General features: G+C 42.8%; 1 protein-coding gene across 1 annotated transcript in view; it reads left to right on the forward strand.

Annotated features, from left to right (window-relative positions):
• The first annotated feature begins 12,408 nt into the window (after positions 1-12,408).
• Positions 12,409-19,837, forward strand: part of CCDC3 (coiled-coil domain containing 3) — a 123,598-nt gene continuing 116,169 nt past the window's right edge. The window contains exons 1-2 of the mRNA XM_059404311.1: positions 12,409-13,067; positions 15,447-15,621. Coding sequence (XP_059260294.1) covers positions 12,694-13,067; positions 15,447-15,621 — 549 coding nt within the window. The 5' untranslated portion in view covers positions 12,409-12,693. The remainder of the gene's footprint in view (positions 13,068-15,446; positions 15,622-19,837) is intronic.

Raw genomic sequence — 19,837 nt, forward strand, 5'->3', positions numbered from 1 at the left:
AGAGCATGGATTGCATGGAGCACTGGGTGTGGTGCAAAAATAATCAATACTGTTGTGCTGAAAATAAATACAAAATAAATAAATTTTAAAAAATAAAACACAGTTTTCTTCATTGCCATTGACATAAACTAAACTGCACATATTAAAATGCACAACTTGGTAAATTTTGGCATGTGAATATACGCATGAGAATATAACCACAATGAAAATAACTAGCCTATTCATCATCATCCCCAAAGGTTCCTTTATATCTCTCTGTAATTCTCACATCTCCCTAGACCCTAGGCAACACCTAATCTTATTTCTGATACTATATATTAATTTGTATTTCTTAGAATTTTATATAAAGAAGCCATATGATATATTCCTTTTGTAAGAATCCAGTGTTTTTCATTTAGCATAATTACTTTGAGATTCTTCCATGTTTTGTGTGTATTAATAGTTCATTCTTTGTTACTGCTGAGTAATATTTCATTGTATATCATTTTACTCATTCATCTGAGGATGGACATTTGGATTGTTTCCAGTTTTATAAAAATTTCAAATAAAACTGTTATGGACATTGATATACAGATCCTTGTATGAAATATGCTATAATTCTTTAGGGTAAATACCTAGGAGTGGAATGGCTTGATCATATGTTTCGCTTTTTAAGAAACTATCAAAATGTTTCTCAAAGCGGTTGTAATGTTCCCACCAGCAGCGCGTGAGAGTTCCAATTTTTTCCACCTTTTCAGCAATAGTTGGTTTGGCCAGTCTCTTTAACTGTTGCCATACTAGTAAGTTTGTAGAGTATCTTGCAATGGCTCTAATTTGCATTCCTGTAGTGACTAACAATGTTAAGTATTTTAATTTGCATTTCTGTAGTGACTAACAATGTTAAGTATTTTTCTGTGTATAGTTAATTGCCAACCTTACATCTTCTTTGGTGAAGTGTCTGTTCAAGTATTTGGCCATTTTTATATTGGGTAATTTATCTTTTTTTAATTGGGTTTTTTACTGGGTTTGAGATTTCTTTTTGTATCTGGATATGCATCCTTTATAAGATATATGCTTTGCAAATATTTTCTTCCAGTCTATAGCTTGATGTTTCATTCTTTTAGTGATGTCTTTAGAGAAGTAGAAGTTTTAAATTTTGACAAAACCCAATATTTGTTTAACCCAAGTTAGCAGAGGCTTTCTCTTAAAAGCTTTAGAGGTAATTTTTGTATATGATGCAAGGTATGGGTTGAAGACTTCTTTTTCTATTTTGTTTTTATTTGTTGTGTTTTTTTCTTTTTTGCATACATATATCCAATTATTCTAGCACCATTTGTTCAAAACACTACCATTTTTTCAATGACTGCCTCTGTATCTTTGCAGAACATCAGTTATAGAAAATCATATATATGAGTTTTTTTCTGCACTTGTTATTTTGTTTCATTGACTATGTGTCTGTGTTCACAACAAAGCACACATGATTGATTTCGCTAACTTTATTATGTTCTAAAACCAGATAATGTTAACCTTCTAATTTGGCTCTTTATTTTTTTAGTAATTTTGGCTATTCTAAGATCTTTGCATTATTTTTTTAAAACGATTTTTAAAATTTATTTGACACAGAGAGAGCACAAGCAGGTGGAGAGGCAGACACAGAGAGAGGGGAAAGCTGGCTCTCCACTGAACAGAGGGCCTGATGTGGGTCTCAGTTCTAGAACCCTGAGATCATGACCCAACCCAAAGGCAGATGCTTAACCAGTTGAGCCATTCAGGCACCCCTAAGTTCTTTGCATTCTGTATCAACTTTGGAATCTGCTTGTTAATTTATATTAAAGAGTCCGCCAGATTTTGATCGGGATTGCATTGAATTTGCAGATCAATTTGATTAACATTGGCACTGTAACAATACTGAATTTCCTAACCTATTAGCAAAGCATGTATCATCATTTTTCAATGTTTTCTCTCACTAAATATTTTGTAGTTTTCAGTGTACAGGCTTTGACTTTTTTTTCCCAGATTTATTTCTGGATATTTTATGTATTTGATGCTACTGTATTATTTTTTAAATTTCAATTTCCAATTGCTCATTGTTAGAGTATAGACTGATTTTTGTATATCGGTCACACATTCTGCATCTTGTTAAATTTGCTTATTAGTCCTAGTAGCTTTTTTCTAGATTCACTTTTATTATCTACATAGATGATTATGTCAGCTGTAAATAAATGGAATTTTAGGGGCACCTGGGTGATTCAGTGGGTTAAGCCTCTACCTTTGGCTCAGGTCATGGTCTCAGGGTCCTGGGATTGAGCCCTGCATCCAGCTCTCTGCTCAGTGGGGAGCCTGCCTCCCCCCTCTCTCTCTGCCTGCCTCTTTGCCTACTTGTGATCTCTCTCTCTGTCAAATAAATAAATAAAATATTTTTTTTAAAAATGGAATTTTAAGTATTCCTTTTCACAATGCTTTTTATTTCTTTTTATTGCTTACCACTGTCTAGAGCCTCTAGTAATGTGTTGAATAGAAGAGGTAAGAGAAGTCTTAGGTAGAAATATTCAATCTCTCGCATTAATGTTAGCAATACATTTTTCACAGATGCTGTGCCTTGGATTTAGGAAATTCCCTTCTACTGCTAGTTTACTGAGAGTTTTTTTTTTTTTTAAGAGTTTATTTATTTGAGAGCGAGAGGAGGAGGAGGAGGAGGAGGAGGGAGAGTAAGAGGGAATCTGAAGCCCACTCTGCCCTGAGTACAAAACCCAGTGTGGGGTTTGATCCTACAACTGTAAGATCATGACCTGGGCTGAAACCAGGAGTTGGACGCTTAACTGAGAACCACCCCAGGCGCCCCTATTGAGAGTCTTTAATCAAGAATTCTCTCTCTCTTTTGTAAGCATGTAACATGTATATTTCTGAGTTTATTAAAACTCAAAATTGCACTAAGACTTTGAGACAAAGATGTATATCCATACATGCACAGTCATATACCATTATATTTTTACATTATTTAAAAACAATTTGTATTATATTGAGGACCATGAACCACATGCTTTATTCTGTTTTTCTCTGTTTTCATATTTGTAACTCCTTTCTCTGACAGTAGAAACCCAGCTTCCATTATCCTTAAGATATTTGCTTATTTGGCCAACTTCCTGTGTCTATCCATTCTCCCACCACTGTACCATCCCATACCTCTTGCAGATGTACTTGGGCTCTGACACTCACTGGACTGCTGGTGCCTTCCCTGATATGGACACTCTCTTTACCTTGCTAAGCCTCTGACTCCATGCCCTAAGCTGCTCTTCTGTATGGTCACCACCTTACTCTGACCTTGCTTTGACATTCTGCACTTGTTATCACCTTCTACATGAAAGCCCTCCCCACTGGTTTATGGACTGACATCTTGTACCAGACAATTATGTGAATGTCCTCACCCCGTTGGCTTCTGAAACTCATGTTGGGCTATACCCCTATAGAGCTTCTTCTTTGCCCTACTTAGACATGCATCTTTGCAAAGGCTGCTTTCCCCCATGGTTATCTTCCTCAGTTTCTTGGGCTCCAGAGTCCCATGACATACAGTTTATAAGCAGAGACTCCCTCCTAACCTTGCTGGAGCTCTGATATCCTGTGCTGTGTTCTCCTTTGCATGGAGCTGTCCTTAGCCTTTGTGGCTTATTCCTGTGATGGGCAGCTGTATTCAGAATTCTACTTATTTTGTGTGGCCTCCTATATTCCGTTTCCCACCCCAACTTGGACATATAATGTGGTTTGGTCCCATGGGGTTTAGGACTGAGTTTTTCAGGAAATGATATGAAGAGGAGAAAGAATGGAAGAACTCACTCATTTACTTATTGTGATTAATTTAGAATAATTTTTTAAATTCAAACTTTAAAAATTTCCATTGTGCTTTTGATTGGGATTTTGTTAAACTTATTTTAGAAGGAAATGACATATTGGCAGTACTGGGTCTCTCCATCTTTGGATGGTCCTGCTCAATTAGTGCAGAAGAGTCTCCCATAGGGCAGCTGTAGCCACAGTTAAAGTCAGCTAGAGCTGTAATTAGGTCAAACCTCAGTATACTTCAGTGGACAGGTATGACTATGACCCAGAAGGAAATAGCCTACGCACTAAAGGAATTGCAAGACTTTGCCAATATGTATCAACAGAATCTGGACAGAACTAAGGTGGGAGGGGTGTAACACTATTTCTGGCCAAATTTATTGATATTGATGTATTTATTAGAGAGTATAGATTCAGTGTACTGCTAGACGTGGCTCTAAGAGTTTTCTTGATTGGTTGATGAAAATTTAGATTCAATGATAGCATATATTTAATGAGATTGAGATGTCAGAGCTTCCATAGCTTAATGTGGAGGAGATACTCCAAAGGCTTAAGAAGTTGGGAATATTGAACTGAATGTTTATGTTACCTGCACATCCAGCTCCCAAATATATTTCACAAGATGGCCCAAAGACACTCCCTTCACAAAAGCAATGAAATATAAATGAGGGAAGCCATTGCCTCCCTAAAAATCTCTGTGCCTGTTCTCCTTTCTAGGCAAGGTCTGACTTTAGGGGATGCCACCATTTATGTGGGTTCCCTGATTTTTTTTAATATTTCGTTTTTTTAAATTAAATTAATTTATTTATTTTCAGAAATACAGTATTCATTATTTTTCACCACACCCAGTGCTCCATGCAATCTGTGCCCTCTATAATACCCACCACCTGTTACCCCAACCTCCCACCCCCCCGCCACTTCAAATCCCTCAGTTGTTTTTTAAAAAAGATTTTAGTTACTTATTTGACAGACAGAGATCACAAGTAGGCAGAGAGGTGGGGGGGGGGGGAGCAGGCTCCCTGCTGAGCAGAGAGCCCGATGTGGGGCTCGATCCCAGGACTCTGAGATCATGACCTGAGCCGAAGGCAAAGGCTTTAACCCACTGAACCACCCAGGCACCACTGGGTTCCCTGATTTTAAAGGGGGTGATGGGATTTTGAAGTAGCAGGGGACAAGCAGCACATTTAACTGCCTAAGGTAAGGTTAGCACCTATATTATAAAGGACAGGAGGTACATACTACTAATCAGAATGTTTTGAATGTTGGAGATCTTTGGCAGTGGCTAGTTGATCATGGTGTCACTCAGAAGTAATTACAAGGAGTCTACTAGAATATTGCTTGATCTACAGAACAGGAAAAACTGTAAGCCTCACAGTAGAAAGCCAGACTTAAGTTGCTACCAAGGAGGCTTGAGGTCTCTTACCCAGTTTCCAGATATAGGTAAAGTCACAGAGACAGAGACCTTTGATTGAAAGGTAGACCAGGGACCCTTGAGGAAGGACTCCACACCACTGCCACCAACATACATTGTAATTATCTTCTAAGATTTCTTTAAAAGGACTGGAGGCAATTTATTAGAATGACTGTCCATTGGAAAAAGGAAATACCAAAATGTTTTGGGGATTTTTAGAAACCAGTTCTGAAATGATCTTAATCCCAGAGGTCCCCACAGCCAAAGTGAAATTTTATGATGTTCAGATTATAGATGATGTGTAGCTCAAATCAGACCCATATTGGGCCACTTGGTTCAGAGACTCAGCTAGTGCTTATTTTCCCAGTTTCTGGAGGTACACATGGAATAGACAGGGTTGACAACTGGCAGAATCCCCACATGTGCTCTCTGACCCTTGGGCGATGGCTATTAGGGTAGGAAGGGTTACGTGGAAGCTCCTAGGATTTCCAGTCATAACAAGAAAGGAAGTCAGAAGTAATACTGCACCCCAGGGTGATCATAAAAATAATGCTGCTGAAGGCATGAAAAAAATGCAAGTCGTGGAAGACATGACAGTTATTTTTTTCTTTTTTCCTTTTTTCTGATGGCTGAAGCATGCACTTCATAGAGGCCTGCACTTCAAAGACAGGGATCTTGAATAAATACAGTGCCAGCCACAGGGCTAGATGAAGAATCAAGCTGCCCCCAGGCTCCATTCTTTTTAGAGATCTCAGTTGATTTTGATAACTGAGCATTGAAGCTGTTGGTTTTTCTAGTCACAGGCTATAAATTTCTGCTCTTGTGTTTGAAATTCACTGATGAAGAAGGAGCCTGCTAAACACTAGGCAACCTATTCTCAACTCCAATAAAAGCAGAACTCCAGGTCCCTGCTCTTTTTCTACCCGTGACCTTGCTGTGTAGCCTCAGGTGTGCTATGTAATTTGCAGGACTTGTAAGTAACAAACTTGTTTTTCAAAGTGTCCTGATGGTTACTGCTGAGGGCATCTTGCAATCAATAGGAGAACCACATGGGGTTGGTCCAGACCCTGGTTTCCAGCTGAGACTGACACAAAACACGATACTTATCACATCTCCATTGAACTCATCAGTTTGGCCTGGGCAAAAATCACATGCATCTTGAAAAAGGAGCAACTTCTACTGCAAACTATTGAGGTGGTAACTAAAATTTCACATGCTAACCCAGGTATAGTATCTTTCCTGGGGCAAAATGACATGTTCCTTGACATTTGCTTTGCCACTGTTGACCTGGCATATGTCTTTTTCTCTATACCAATTTGTGAAGACCACCAGAAATAGTTTGCCTTTTCTTGTCCGGGCTAACAGTATACTTTCCCAGTTCTGCCCCAGGCTAGGCCAATTCTGCTCTTTGTTGCATTTATTCTGCCAAGACCCTGATTGTCCTGACATGTTACAAAACATCAAACTCTACCTTGCTGGTGACATTCTGATGATTGGCTCTGATGTTCACAAAGTAGCAGATACTTGAGGGGCCTTCCTAATGGGAACTAGAAGGTAAGAGATAGATCTTAGAAAAATTCACGGGCCTGTGACCTCGGTGAAGTTTCTGGAAGTTTAAATGTCACTTTTCCCGAGGGATGGTTGAGTTGCTGTTCTTTGAACCACCTACAATGAAAAAAAAGCAAAATTCTTGGTGAGCCTTTTTGTATTTGGGGAGCAATATATACATTATACACAGCATTTGCATGTGCTATTTGGATCATCTACAGAATCAACGATAAGGCTACCAGTTCTAAGTAGAGATGAGCAAAAGAATGCTCTGCCACTGCCACAAGTTCAGGCTGTAGTATAAGCCACTTTATCCCTTGGGACATTTTACCCATTAGGTCCAATGATACTTAAAGTGTCTGTGGCAAATGGTTATGCTATAAGGAGCCTGTGGGCAAGCACTGACCATATAGTCACAACACCAAGCTCTAGGATTTTGGAGCATATCTATGCCTTGTGCTGGATATGCCCACTTTCTTTTTAAAAAATAGTGGTATGTATATCAGTCTGAGTCCCAGGCACTGAGAACCATGGGAACTAATGGTGTAAATTCTGAGGGTAGGAGAAGATGAGATGAGATGTCCCAGCTAAAGGAGTGATGCAGGGAGAAAAAAGACAGGGTTGCAAATTCCTCCTTCCATTTTCTGTTCTATTTAGTCCCTCAGTGGATTGGATAGGGTCTGACCTGTACTAAGGAGGGCTGCTTACTTCGTTGAATCCACTAATTCAAATGCTAATGTCATCTGGAAACATCCTCACATACACACTCAGAAATGGTTAATCTGGGTGCTCTGTGGACCATTTAAACTGATACATAAAATTAACCATCACAGATCGCTAGGTACTTGAAAAAAGAATAGATTTGGAAAATGGGTGACAAGGATGTCTGGGGAGGAGGTCTGTGGATGGACCTCTTAGAAGATCAGATTATAAAGATGTTTGTGTCCCAAGTAAATGACAACCAAAGACATTCACTGAAGAGAAGCTCTCAGTAATTAGGTGGACAAATCATGTATTCTGTGGGTGTCATTCTCTTTTCCCAGCCACTCCAGTGCTTGCTCAATGGGTGCATGAAAAGAGCAGCCATGGTGATAGGGATAGAGGCTATGCATTGGTTTGACAGCATGGATTTGCTCTTACCAAGACTGACCTGTCAAACACCACTGCTGAGAGCCTACTGTGTTAGCAAGAGACCAATAGTGATTCCCTACTATGGTCCCCTTCACTGGGGGAACCAACCAGTCACCTCATGGCAGGCTGATTACATTGGACCTATTCCATCCTGGAGAGGGCAGAGATTTGTCCTCAGTGGAATAGACATGTTCCGGACCTGAATACACCTTTCCTGCCCGACAATGCCTCCGCCAGTAGCACTGTCTATGGACTCACAGAACCCCTTACCCCCATCGTGGTATTTCCCGTAAAACTGTTTCTGATCGGTGATTTCCATAGCACTGCTTCTTTTATAGCAAAAGGAATGCAGCAATGGGCTCTTGGCCATGAAATTAACTGGTCTTCTCCATACTCCATCAATTAGAAGCAATTAGGCAAATTTTGAAAGCTTACTAATGTAATAGAATGGCTCACTGAAGACTCATTTGTGTCAGTTGAGAGGCATGCCTTAAAAGAAATGGGTGCTATATTAAAGAATACCAAGGGCTGCCTGAGTGGCTCAGTCAGTTAAACATCTGCCTTTGGTTCAGGTTATGATCTCAGGGGCCTGGGATAGAGTCCCACATCAGGTTTCCCACTCAGCAGGGAGTCTGCTTCTCCTTCTCACTCTCCCTCTGTGGCTCTCGTTCTCTCTCAAATAACTAGACAAAATCTTAAAAGAAAAAGAAAAAGAATACCGGATATGCTTTGAAACAGAGAATAATCCAAGGTGGTGTTTCCCCCCAATCAGAACATATGGGTCTTGGAATCAAGGAGTGGAAGTGGCTCATTGACTTGTAAGCCTAATCATTCACTGGTAGAATTTTTGCTTCCTACCCTGGCTGCCGTGTGTTCTACTTGTATGGAATTCTTAGTCTGCAAAGAGAAGATGCTCTCCAGAGGACTCCCTATGGCCCCAGGTGAATCACCCCAGTCACTGTGGCGCTCTGCCAGACCTGACTGAGGAGAAGAGAAGCATCACTGACATTTCTGTGAAGAGTCCAGGAGAAAGACAATCTCTCAAAGGTGCTCATTTCTGGATAATACATTCTGGGTAGTATTGGAAGAGTTTGGATTCTGTCAGGTTTATACAAGAAGAGAGAAATCAGCCATGCATACAGATTTTTTACTTGCTTGTCTAAATGGAAAGAAAAGTCAGGGTTTCAAGAACTGTTGAAGTGGACAAATCTTGCCCAGGCTTCTGAGACTTTTGAAGATGCCGTTGAAAAGCTTGCATACCATCCTATCTGTAAGTTATGGCATAAGACTAACACAGAGCTGGGTTGCTGGTTAACACAAAATTAATGTTAGTCTGGTGACATACTGCTTTAGCCATCCCTGGTGTTTATGCTAATGTTATTACTATGCAAACATTCTAGATGAATGGCCCACTTGTACCTTTATTTTTTTATTTTTTTTTAAAGATTTTATTTATTTATTTGACGGAGAGAAATCACAAGTAGATGGAGAGGCAGGCAGAGAGAGAGAGGGAAGCAGGCTCCCTGCTGAGCAGAGAGCCCGATGCGGGACTCGATCCCAGGACCTTGAGATCATGACCTGAGCCGAAGGCAGCGGCTTAACCCACTGAGCCACCCAGGCGCCCATATTTTTTAAAGATTTTTGTTTATTTATTTGACAGCCATAGATGGAACACAAACAGGGGGGGGGGTGAGAGAGGGAGAAGCAGGCTTTTAGCTGAGCAGGGAGCCTGATGCTGGGCTCCATCCTAGGACCCTGGTCAGGACCTGAGCCAAAGGCAGAGGCTTGACGATTGAGCCACCAAGGTGCCCCATTTATTTTAAAGAGTGGGGTGAGGAGGGAGAGAATCTTCGAGCAGACTCCCTGTGGAGCATGGAGCCGGGTGTGGGACTCGATCCCATGATTCCAAGATGGTGTCCGGAGCCGAAATCACCAGCTGGATGTTCAACCAAGTTAGCCACCCAGATGTCCCTCTTTGCACCTTTACAACAGTGCCTCTTTCATCTGTATTCTCATGTTGTAGTTAAATGCACCTATTCTGGTGTCTGATACTGGGGTTTGAATCCTGGCTCAGTCACTTTCCAACTCTGTGATCTCGTGTATGTCAAGTAACCTCTTTGTGCCCAAGTTTCCTTATTTACAGAACAAGGATGATGGTGGTATGTACTTCGGAGTGTTGTTTGGAGAATTAATTAAGATAACACATTCAAAGTCCTTACAGTATTGCTTGGCCCACAGTAAGCAATGGATACACTTTAGCAAGTAATATAATCATTTAGCCATGCTTGCTCAACGTCTGCTTGCCAGGAATACAGACCATTTTATATCCTCTATTTCTCTTTCTCTGGCAAACCTTCAGAATGCCTGCTAAGTATCTGTAACAAACCAAATTGTGTCTCCTTCCCTCTCCCCCCAGTTTCACATGTGGAATCCTAACCCCCAAAGAGATTGCATTTGGACATGAAGACTTTAGGGAGGTAATTACTTCTTTAGGTCACATGGGTGGGCCTCTAATCTGATAGGATTGGTGTCCTTATACAAGGAGGAAGAGACATCACATCTCTCTCTCTCTCTCTCCATGCAGGGAAGAAGAGGCCACATGAAGACATAGAGTGTGAGGCAGCTGTCTATAAGCCTGGAAGAGAGCCCTCCCCAGAAACCAACCCTGATGATGTCTTAATTTTGGACTTCTGGCCTCTAGAACTGCAACAAGAGAAATGTCTGCTGATTAAGCTGTCTAGTCTGTGTATTTTGTCATGGTGGCCCGAGTGGTCTAAGAGCAAGACATGATGAAGTTTCCTAACTTACATGCTCAGTGAGACAAATGAGCAGTGCTGATATATGGTGTCCAAGATCATCCTTGAACACAATTTACCCATCGTGTGAAAGTCTGGTATCTACCATGGGGTGTGTTGGGGGGGTCATATACACTATTAGGACTACTGTTCACTGGATTCCCTCTAACGATAATTGTTTTTTTTTTTTCCCCTGAAAAATTCATCAAAGCCCTAGGCTGACTACTAGATATGTAAGTACAAGTTATTATCTGTGAGAAGCTTCACTGTTACTTCTGCCTGCTTTTAGGCTCATCATAGAGGACTCTGTAGGAATAACTTGGTTGACTGAGTCACTGATCAGATTCTGGGCTAATGTGATTGTGGGACAACTGGAGCCTCCCATTCCCTTACCAGCTGGGCAGTGCTGGGTGAAGTCCTGATCATTCCAGTTCTGGGGGTGCCTGAAGCCCTCCCTTGTTTGTCCCCTTTTGCCCGAGCCTGCCCTTCTCACGGTTTCTTCCTCCAGTTTCAGTCCTATAGGGCTGGACGACAGAGTTGCCTTTGAAAGACTACAGTCATAACAAGCATTCACGAGTTAAACTGCACTAAAGATTTAAGGATCAGAGGAAGAAGATGGGGGCCTTAGGGAGGTGAAGCCCAGCCTTGAAACTTCCTCTCCTGCTGCTTTATCCTCTTTTCTCCTCACCTTTCCTTACAGAATTCCCTAAGAACTTTCCCTTCAAGACATGGAAAAATTTAGCTGGGCTCCGAGACTCACACTTGCAGAAACCCAAGTAAATAAGATGATTAGGGCACAAGGAGTCTTCCATGTTAAGGCAGTTCTGCTTACATATTTATTATAAATATGTATTACATACAATATGTAGGAGAAGTGCCATGGAATGCATATTACGTGCATGATTATATGCATGATGTAATGCATATATAAAATATTATATAGTTATAAATAAATGTCCTCTTTTTTCTTTTTCTTACTATATCAGGAACACTTAGGGCCATTTGGACATAAACGGAGCCACTGAGTTGAGAGAGAGAGAGAGACTGCTGAGCCTGAGTCTCATCAGACTCACACACTGACTTGTGAAAAGCTGGTTGAAATTTACTTCGTAATTTATTCCTCGGGTGTAGGGTGTTCAGAATCTGGAAGTAGGAATTATATAAATCATGTCGCTTTAGCAAAATCAGGACAAAATGGCTTTTCAGATCTTTTATTAAGGCTTTTCTAAGATTATCATGAAATAAGCGACTTGAAGGAGAGCAAAAGAGAGATCTCCAAAAAAGTTTATTAGCCCACGCTGAGTTTCCGAATGAACCTCCGTGAAACAGAAGTTGATTTCTACGCATTTTGACTCTAAAAGAATGACACAGAAAATGTAAACGCGTCTGCCGAAGACTCATGCAAAGCCACAACGATTGTCGTCTGCAGGCCACTTTGGAGCAGGCTTTCCGCTTGGAAAGCTTTGACCCAGCGCATCCGTGGGGCCAGGGAGGAGGGCTGGGCCGCCGCTCTGGGCAGCAAGTGACCTTCCCGCGCAGGCTCCGCACTCCCCCGACTCCGCGCTGGGCCTGGGGGTATGGACACCGCACTCCGCGACTCCCGAGCGTCCCTGGCCCGCGGCCCACGCCCGCCCCGGCCGCCTCCCCGCCCTCTCCCGCCGCCGCCCACGCCCCGTCGCGGGGGGCTGGGCAGGAGGCGGGCATCTCGCCGGCCCCGAGACCCTTTAAAGCGTCGCGGGCGAGGGCCGGGCGCGGTAAGTTCGGCTGCGGAGAGAGCGGCTCCGAGCGCAGCGCTCAGGGCTGCCCTTCGCCCGCCGGCGGGGCGGCGCTGTCGGCCGGGGCGGGCGCTCCGGGCTCCCCGACGCCTCCTGTTCGCCGCGGCCGCGCCACCCCGCTCTGTCCTGCCAGTCCCCGGCGTCCCTGCCATGCGCCCAGGCTAGTGCGCCTAGGGCGCAGCGCCGAACCCGGCAGCGCCAGCCGCCAGCTCCCGCCGCCGGCATGCTGCGCCCGCTGCTGCTCGCGGCGCTCTGCCTGGCCGGCCGGCTCGGTGCCGCCCGCGGCTGCCAGCTGCCCTCCGAGTGGAGACCCCTGAGCGAGGGCTGCCGCGCGGAGCTGGCCGAGATCATCGTGTACGCCAAGGTGCTGGCGCTGCACCAGGAGGTGCACGGCCTGTACAACTACCTGCCGTGGCAGTACGAGGCCAGCGACGCGGGGCTCTTCTACTCGGCCGAGATCGAGATGCTTTGCGACCAGGCGTGGGGCAGCATGCTCGAGGTGCCCGCAGGCTCCAGACTCAACCTCACGGGCCTGGGCTACTTCTCATGTCACTCCCACACCGTGGTCCAGGACTACTCCTATTTCTTCTTCCTCAGGTGAGCGCGGCACCTCCCGCCCACACCTCCTCTTCCAGCTATTTCATGACCTCCCGAGGGCACCGTTATCTGGAGCCAGGCCCGGAACAACAGGGAATCCTGTCCGTGCCATTCGGGAATACGCCTTGGGCTCCTTTTCCCTCCTCTTTTTTCTCTCCTGCTCCGCGGGACGTCTGACAAAGGTCCTGGGTGCATTTGGCTAAGGCTGTTAAAAACAAACAAAACGAGGTTTGATTTCTGTGCTTAAAGCGTAGAAGATTGTTTCAGGCAAAAGCCCAAGGTGGTTTCCAAAAATCCATTTGACTCTTCTCCTTTAAATGTATACTTTTAATTGGATTCCCTGGGAGTAGCTTGGGATGGTGAGGAGGGGGAAAAAAACCCCAAACTTTGAAATCAGACTCGTTGGAATTCTGGCTCTGCTCCTCCTGCGATTTTTTTGTTTTTGTTTTTTTTTGAGAAAATTGTCTTTTGAAGAACCTTCCTATCCTCACTTCCATAATGTGAGGAACCAGCTCAGTTGAGACTAGCGCACAGTTACGCAGAACACCTGGTGCAGGTTAGATGTGGAAGGAATAGTCCCTCTTTCCCCCACCTGCTGAAATGCCAAGATGGGCATGGTGTGGAATGCAGCCCAGCTGTTCCTTTGTTTGACTATCCACCACCATCTGACCTCAGCTCTGGGCTTTGCACAATAGCAAAGGTTTCTGTGGGGGCCTTCTAGAGGGGTGTCTGGTTCAGAGTGCTTTGAAGAGTATAGGTGAAACAGGCAGGCAGTGCTCTGACCGGAGGCTCCTGGAATCTTGTTAAGTTCCATGAAAGTTGGCCTGCAGTCAAGACGGAATTCACGTGTATAAGAATTCAGTCAATGGGTTTGCAGTTTGAAATGGAGAACAGGTGGAACCCTGAATGCATTGGCTGTCTCCAGTTGAATCAGGGTGATATAGGACAGCTGAGCGAAGCCTTGAACTAGTATGTAAACTCCGTATTAAACTAGTGAGGGAATTAATCCACAGTTGAGACTGGTAATGGTTCCAGTTTTCCCAGTCTGTGAAGTGGCAGCAAGGACAGTTGGAATGACTGTGACCCCAGTCTGCAGACTCAATTTTTAGTTCTTGAGACTTCATATCCTGCTGAGAAAGAAAAAAAAAAAAAAGTAAGATGCACCCGGGGGGCGTTCATAAGCTCATGGCAACACATGTTTCCCGTATTGAAGCCAGAACCTCTAAGTTTAGAATACGTGGCGTGCTTCGTGTTGGCTTGAGTGGTTTAGTGAGATTAAGTTTTTTTTTTTCTTTAATTGCTGAGGAAGTATAGTTTCTAAATAAAGTCAGCAAGGAGTGAGATAGTATCCTTGATGCAAAGAAACTTAACTCCGCTTTTTCATGTGTTTCTTTAGGAAGGACACTGAGACCTCAGCTATAAAACTATTAATCACTGAAACTTTCTTTTCCAAAGAAAAAAAAGAGCTGGAGAACTTGAGCAGACATGATTTTTTCCCTGATTTTTATCATGAAAGAGCTTTGTCCGGTGGCTGTGTGGTGGTCAGCCAGCTCTTTCATCTTTCCCTCTGACATATTTACAAAAAGTTAGGGGCAGAAATAGAGTCAACTGGTAGTCTGACAGATTTCCATTTCACAGGGCTGTGTTGCCCTGAAGTGCGTTAACAGCCGCATACAAATCATTCCTCCCCTGTTATTCTGGGACCCAGTGAGATGAGAACAGATTCTGGGCAGTGTCACAGGGGAAAGTAGCAGTGGAGGTTCCTTGGCGAGGCCTCCATCCCTTCTTAGTACTGAAGGGTAACTTCGACCTCCTCTTCCTCTATGGGATTTCTTTCTCTTTCCAACACACAGTTTACTCTGAGCTCTATAAAAATGTTAAGATCTCTACTGTACTCACTCTATACCAGCTACTTGATCTAGTGCAGTCCTTCCACCACCAGCAAGAAGGTGTTATTCTCTTTTTACAGACTGGAATAGTGAAGCTTAGCTAATCGAGGAAATTCAACTCTTGACAGAAGAGCAGTAGCAATGGCAGGATTCGAACCTGGGTCATTAGAACTGGCTTTCCTTTGGTCAAAAAACGAGGAACACTCGGTGAGAAAGAACGCCACTTGGGAGATCTACAAGTAGACAAATCTATATGCACTCCCCCACCCCCACAACCCTTCACCCAAACTCCCCTTTGGGAAAACCTTAAGGATTTTACCTCCTGTAATGTGAGGCAGAGAAACATTTAGAAATGGTAAGTCCTCAAATGAGAGCCACGTGAGAACTAGTGTAATGGCGAGATTGCCAGTCTTTACAACTCTTGATGAAAGCTGGTATGCCCTATGGCTGTCCAGTCTAGAGTTGAGATTTTTCTTTTTTTCCCCATTAGGATGGATGAGAATTATAATCTCTTGCCTCACGGAGTCAATTTCCAAGATGCTATCTTTCCGGACACTCAAGAGAACCGAAGGATGTTTTCCAGTCTTTTCCAGTTTTCGAACTGTTCTCAGGGGCAGCAACTGGCAGCTTTTTCTAGCGACTGGGAGATCCAGGAAGACAATAGGGTAAGAATTGGCTGTTCCCTGTGTCACAGCAAAGTCACAGACTAGCTACATGTTGTCTGAATATTATGACCAAAGGAGTCAAGTGTACTCGTCTAGAAGCCCAGACCAAAGAGTATTATCCCTCCTGTTACCCTGCGGTTAAAAAAAAAAAAAAAAAAAAAAAAAAAGTTAAAAAAAAGAACACTGTTGGGGCACCTGGGTGGCTCAGTTGGTTAAGCAGCTGCCTTCGGCTCAGGTCATGATCCCAGCATCCTGGGATCGAGTCCCACATCGGGCTCCTTGCTAGGCAGGGAGCCTGCTTCTCCCTCTGTCTCTGCCTACCACTCTGTCTGCCTATGCTCGCTCTCCGTTTCTCTCTCTGACAAATAAAAATAAAATCTTAAAAAAAAAAAAAAGAAAAAGAACACTGTTCATAAACTGGATTCCTGAGGCTTGACTAGTTGTTTGGGATTCCTCATAAAGTGAGAGAACAGATGGAATGAAATTTGGCACACAGCCTCAGTTTCCTCTCCTGTAAAATGGAAACAATCTACATCATAGAGTTGATGCAATATGACTTAACTTTGTTTAAAGAAAAAAAGTAAAAAAATGAAAATGTTAAAGCCTTTAACCTAGTGACTGACAAAGTACTCAGTACCTGAGAGCCGTTATGACTATTATATCATTACTCTTATTGATGGCATAATCTAGGGACTCTTCTAAGGCTGAAGAGAAAGTCCTCAAGGAAATGGTTGTCTTAGCTAACACGTCCACGATCGTTAACTCTAGTTATGAAGACTTCAGAGGTACAGGGTGGCCAAAGCGGGCTGGAATGTAAGAGTTAAGATAATCTGAAAATATAAAAGGGATCTGCCCATCTGAGACCGATGCCAAAGCTGGGAGATTTTAAAGACTGTCCCTTTCCCAAACGGCCTTGCTATACTTGAGCTGGGATGATCGTAGGACTGGGACTGTAGAGGAAGTAGCCAGACCCAGTCTCCCATCTGAGATGTTTTTAGGGCAGTGTGACAGATGGTTGGGAGCATTCTGATGTGCGGTTTTAAGTATCTAATAGGACAAGGACTATCTTTTTTTTTTTTTTTTTTAAGATTTTATTTATTCATTTGTCATAGAGAAGCGAGAGCAAGCACAGGCAGACAGAGTGGCAGGCAGAGGCAGAGGGAGAAGCAGGCTCCCCGCCAAGCAAGGAGCCCGATGTGGGACTCGATCCCAGGACGCTGGGATCATGACCTGAGCTGAAGGCAGCCGCCCAACCAACTGAGCCACCCAGGCGTCCCAGGACAAGGACTATCTTGATGGATTGATGAACTAGTTTGCACATGTTAAGAGGCTCACATGGGTCCCCAGATCTAGAAGTGTTAAAATGGTAGTGCTGTGAAGTGTGTAAACCTGGTGATTCACAGACCTGTACCCCTGGGGATAAAAATATGTTTATAAAAAATAAAAAATTTAAAAAAAGTGGTGGGGTCACCTAGGTAAGGGACTATAAGACCTGCCAGTTCCCTCTCCAGGAGAGTGTCTAGGTCTGCTTTCCTTTTGTGGGCACATGTCTTTATGCTATTGCTACATTCCTTTGAAGTCTAGGAAGCAGCTTGTTTCTTTATGTTCTGTGTATCATTCGGTCTCAACCGTAGTATTAGGCCTTCATGCTCCTTAACGTAGGTTATTATAATCTTTCAATGAATAGTGTTTAAGAATGACTATTCCTGCCCCCATTGAAAATCATCTGATTTTTTTCACCAAAACCCGTGACAAAGAGGAGGAGGAGAATGTGTGCTGGGGGCAAAAGGGTTTAAGAGGGCTAAATACTCCCCTTCATAAGAGAAACTCAATTTATAATTTCTAAAACTGAAGAATCAGGAACTAAAATTATAATTGTGTTACTTAGAAATATGGTGGCAATACCAAGAGAAATATCTAAAAGAACGGAAAGTCATTGCCCTTGGAAGCAGGACTTAAAGTAAAGAATAAGAGGTCAAAGTAAAGGTCTGCTAGTTTTCATTATAAGTCTTACAACATTATTAAGCTTCATAAACATACTAAATGCATGGCTTACTTTGATAAAAAATTAATTTAAAAATTACTAGCTCATTTACCTATTAAAAGTCTAAATAGTCACAGTCACTTTCACCTTGCCTAAAATAATTTATTAAATAAAATCTTACTATAAATACAAAAAAAAATGGTAGTGAGGTTTCTCTCCCTCCTCCTCTTCCAACCAGTAGCTACTGTTACTTGTTTCTTATAAATGTTAGAGCATTTTCACCCAAAAGATAATTCAAACTTGTATTATTTACTGTAGTCTTTGACACAAATGGCAGCCCACTATGCACACTTGGCTATATGTTGCTTTTATTCACAAGTAGATCTTGAAGATTTTTCTACATCAATACGGATAAAGTTGCCTTACAGGCTGTGTAGTGTGTAGTATGTTCTGTTGTGTGCATATGTCGCAATATATTTAATCAAGTCCTCTGTTAATAGGTTTCCAGTATGTTATTCCAAAGAGTGTGGACATGTAGGATATTATACATACCTCATTTGGTGGGACTGCAAGTGTCTAATCTTTAGCCTATATTGTGTGTCCACTATACAGCAGCTACTGTATTAGATGCTAGTTTTTTCAATGTTGAAAACCTTCCACCACCAGCAAGAAGGTGTTATTCTCTTCTTTTTATGGACTGGAATAGTGAAGCTTAACTAATTGAGGAAATTCAACTCTTGGCAGATAGGGGAGCAGTAGCAATGGCAAAAATACAAAGTCCCTGGTCTCCTGAAACTTATAGTCCTAGTGTTGATGGACAGAATCAGAACATCCTGCTAATTATTGGTTAATTTTAAATGGAAACCTATGCTCCAAGAAAAAGAAATTGGGGAATCTGACCTGGACTTCAGAGTAAAGAAAGCCTTCTCTGTTGAACTGATACTGATTTAAGAGCTGATGGGTGAAGAGGTGTCCTAGCTACCCCTGGGATCAAGGAGAGATGAGTGCAGTCCAAAGAAAGACAGTCTGTGCAAAGTCCCTGTGGTGGCAGAGTGCATGGTGCCTTTGAGGGAATGAAAGAAAGCTACTTGGATGGAGAAAAGGGAGTGAGTGAGAAGGATGGGACAAGAACTGGAAGTGGTGCCAGACCTAGTGAGGATTTGCATTTTGTTCTAACTTTAATGGGAAACCTTTTATGTTGTGAAAGGCAGTGGTGATGGGGGTCAAATTTGCATTTTGAAAAACCAACTGGGTTGGAAGGAATCAAAGTGACGTGAACAGGTAGTAGTTACAAAGCTACAAGATAGTTGATGGACTAGGTAGAGGCAGTAAGGATAAAGTGGAAAAATTTGGAAGTTATTTAGGAAATAAGTAGGTATTCTTGATGGTTTGGTTGCAAAGGAGGTGGAGGATGGTCAACGATAACTTCTAGCTTTCTGTCATGTGAACTTCATGACAGGACCGACACTGAGAAATGTGAATAGGAAAGGTTTGCGAGAGGAATTTGTATGTCAGATGCTGAACATGGAGTTGAGGTGTTTTTGAGTCATCTGAGCCATTTGGTGCCAAGTGAGATCTTGAATAGTGGTTGCATCTCTAAGTTTGGAGCTTTGAGAAGAGCTCTAAGTGGAAGATAGACCTTTGGGACTTAACAATAATTGGATGTCAGTTGAGACTGGAAGTGAATGAGATTTTCAAGAGAGAGCACATAGGGAGAGCAGAGCGTAGGCCCCAGGGTAGGACTGAGCCTTGTGGAATGCTAATACTGCTTGAGAAGGAAAATAGTAGGAGAGTCTAGGGTACACAGTATTTCTAGAAGGATGAGTGATGATCAGAGTCAGAAGCTGTTGAGAAGTCAAGTAAAATGATGACTGAGGAGTAACCTCTCTTTGGTGACTTAAATGAGGACAGTTTCCATAATATTGAGGGAGTTGGGTGGTGGGCATGAATGAGGGTAGACAACTCTTTGATGAAGTTTGCTGTGGACGGTTTAATACATAAAAAGCTTCAGGTGAAGGGAGTAGAACAGTGGAGGGGCAGGGTTCTGTTGTATTTAAGGATGGCAGCCATGGTATTCACACCACTTGGTCTCTGTTTTCCTACTCTTCAGATACTGTCAAGTTGACTGAACCACCCAAGGACAGGGATGTCTATTTTGCTGACTGTTTATATTTGGTGCATTTTTTAAAATGGGTCTCAAATGGTTGTTAAATGAATCCTGTCTCCAATCCA

The sequence above is a fragment of the Mustela nigripes genome, chromosome 6 (genome assembly GCF_022355385.1).
Source record: "Mustela nigripes isolate SB6536 chromosome 6, MUSNIG.SB6536, whole genome shotgun sequence".
NCBI classification, from domain to species: domain Eukaryota; kingdom Metazoa; phylum Chordata; class Mammalia; order Carnivora; family Mustelidae; genus Mustela; species Mustela nigripes.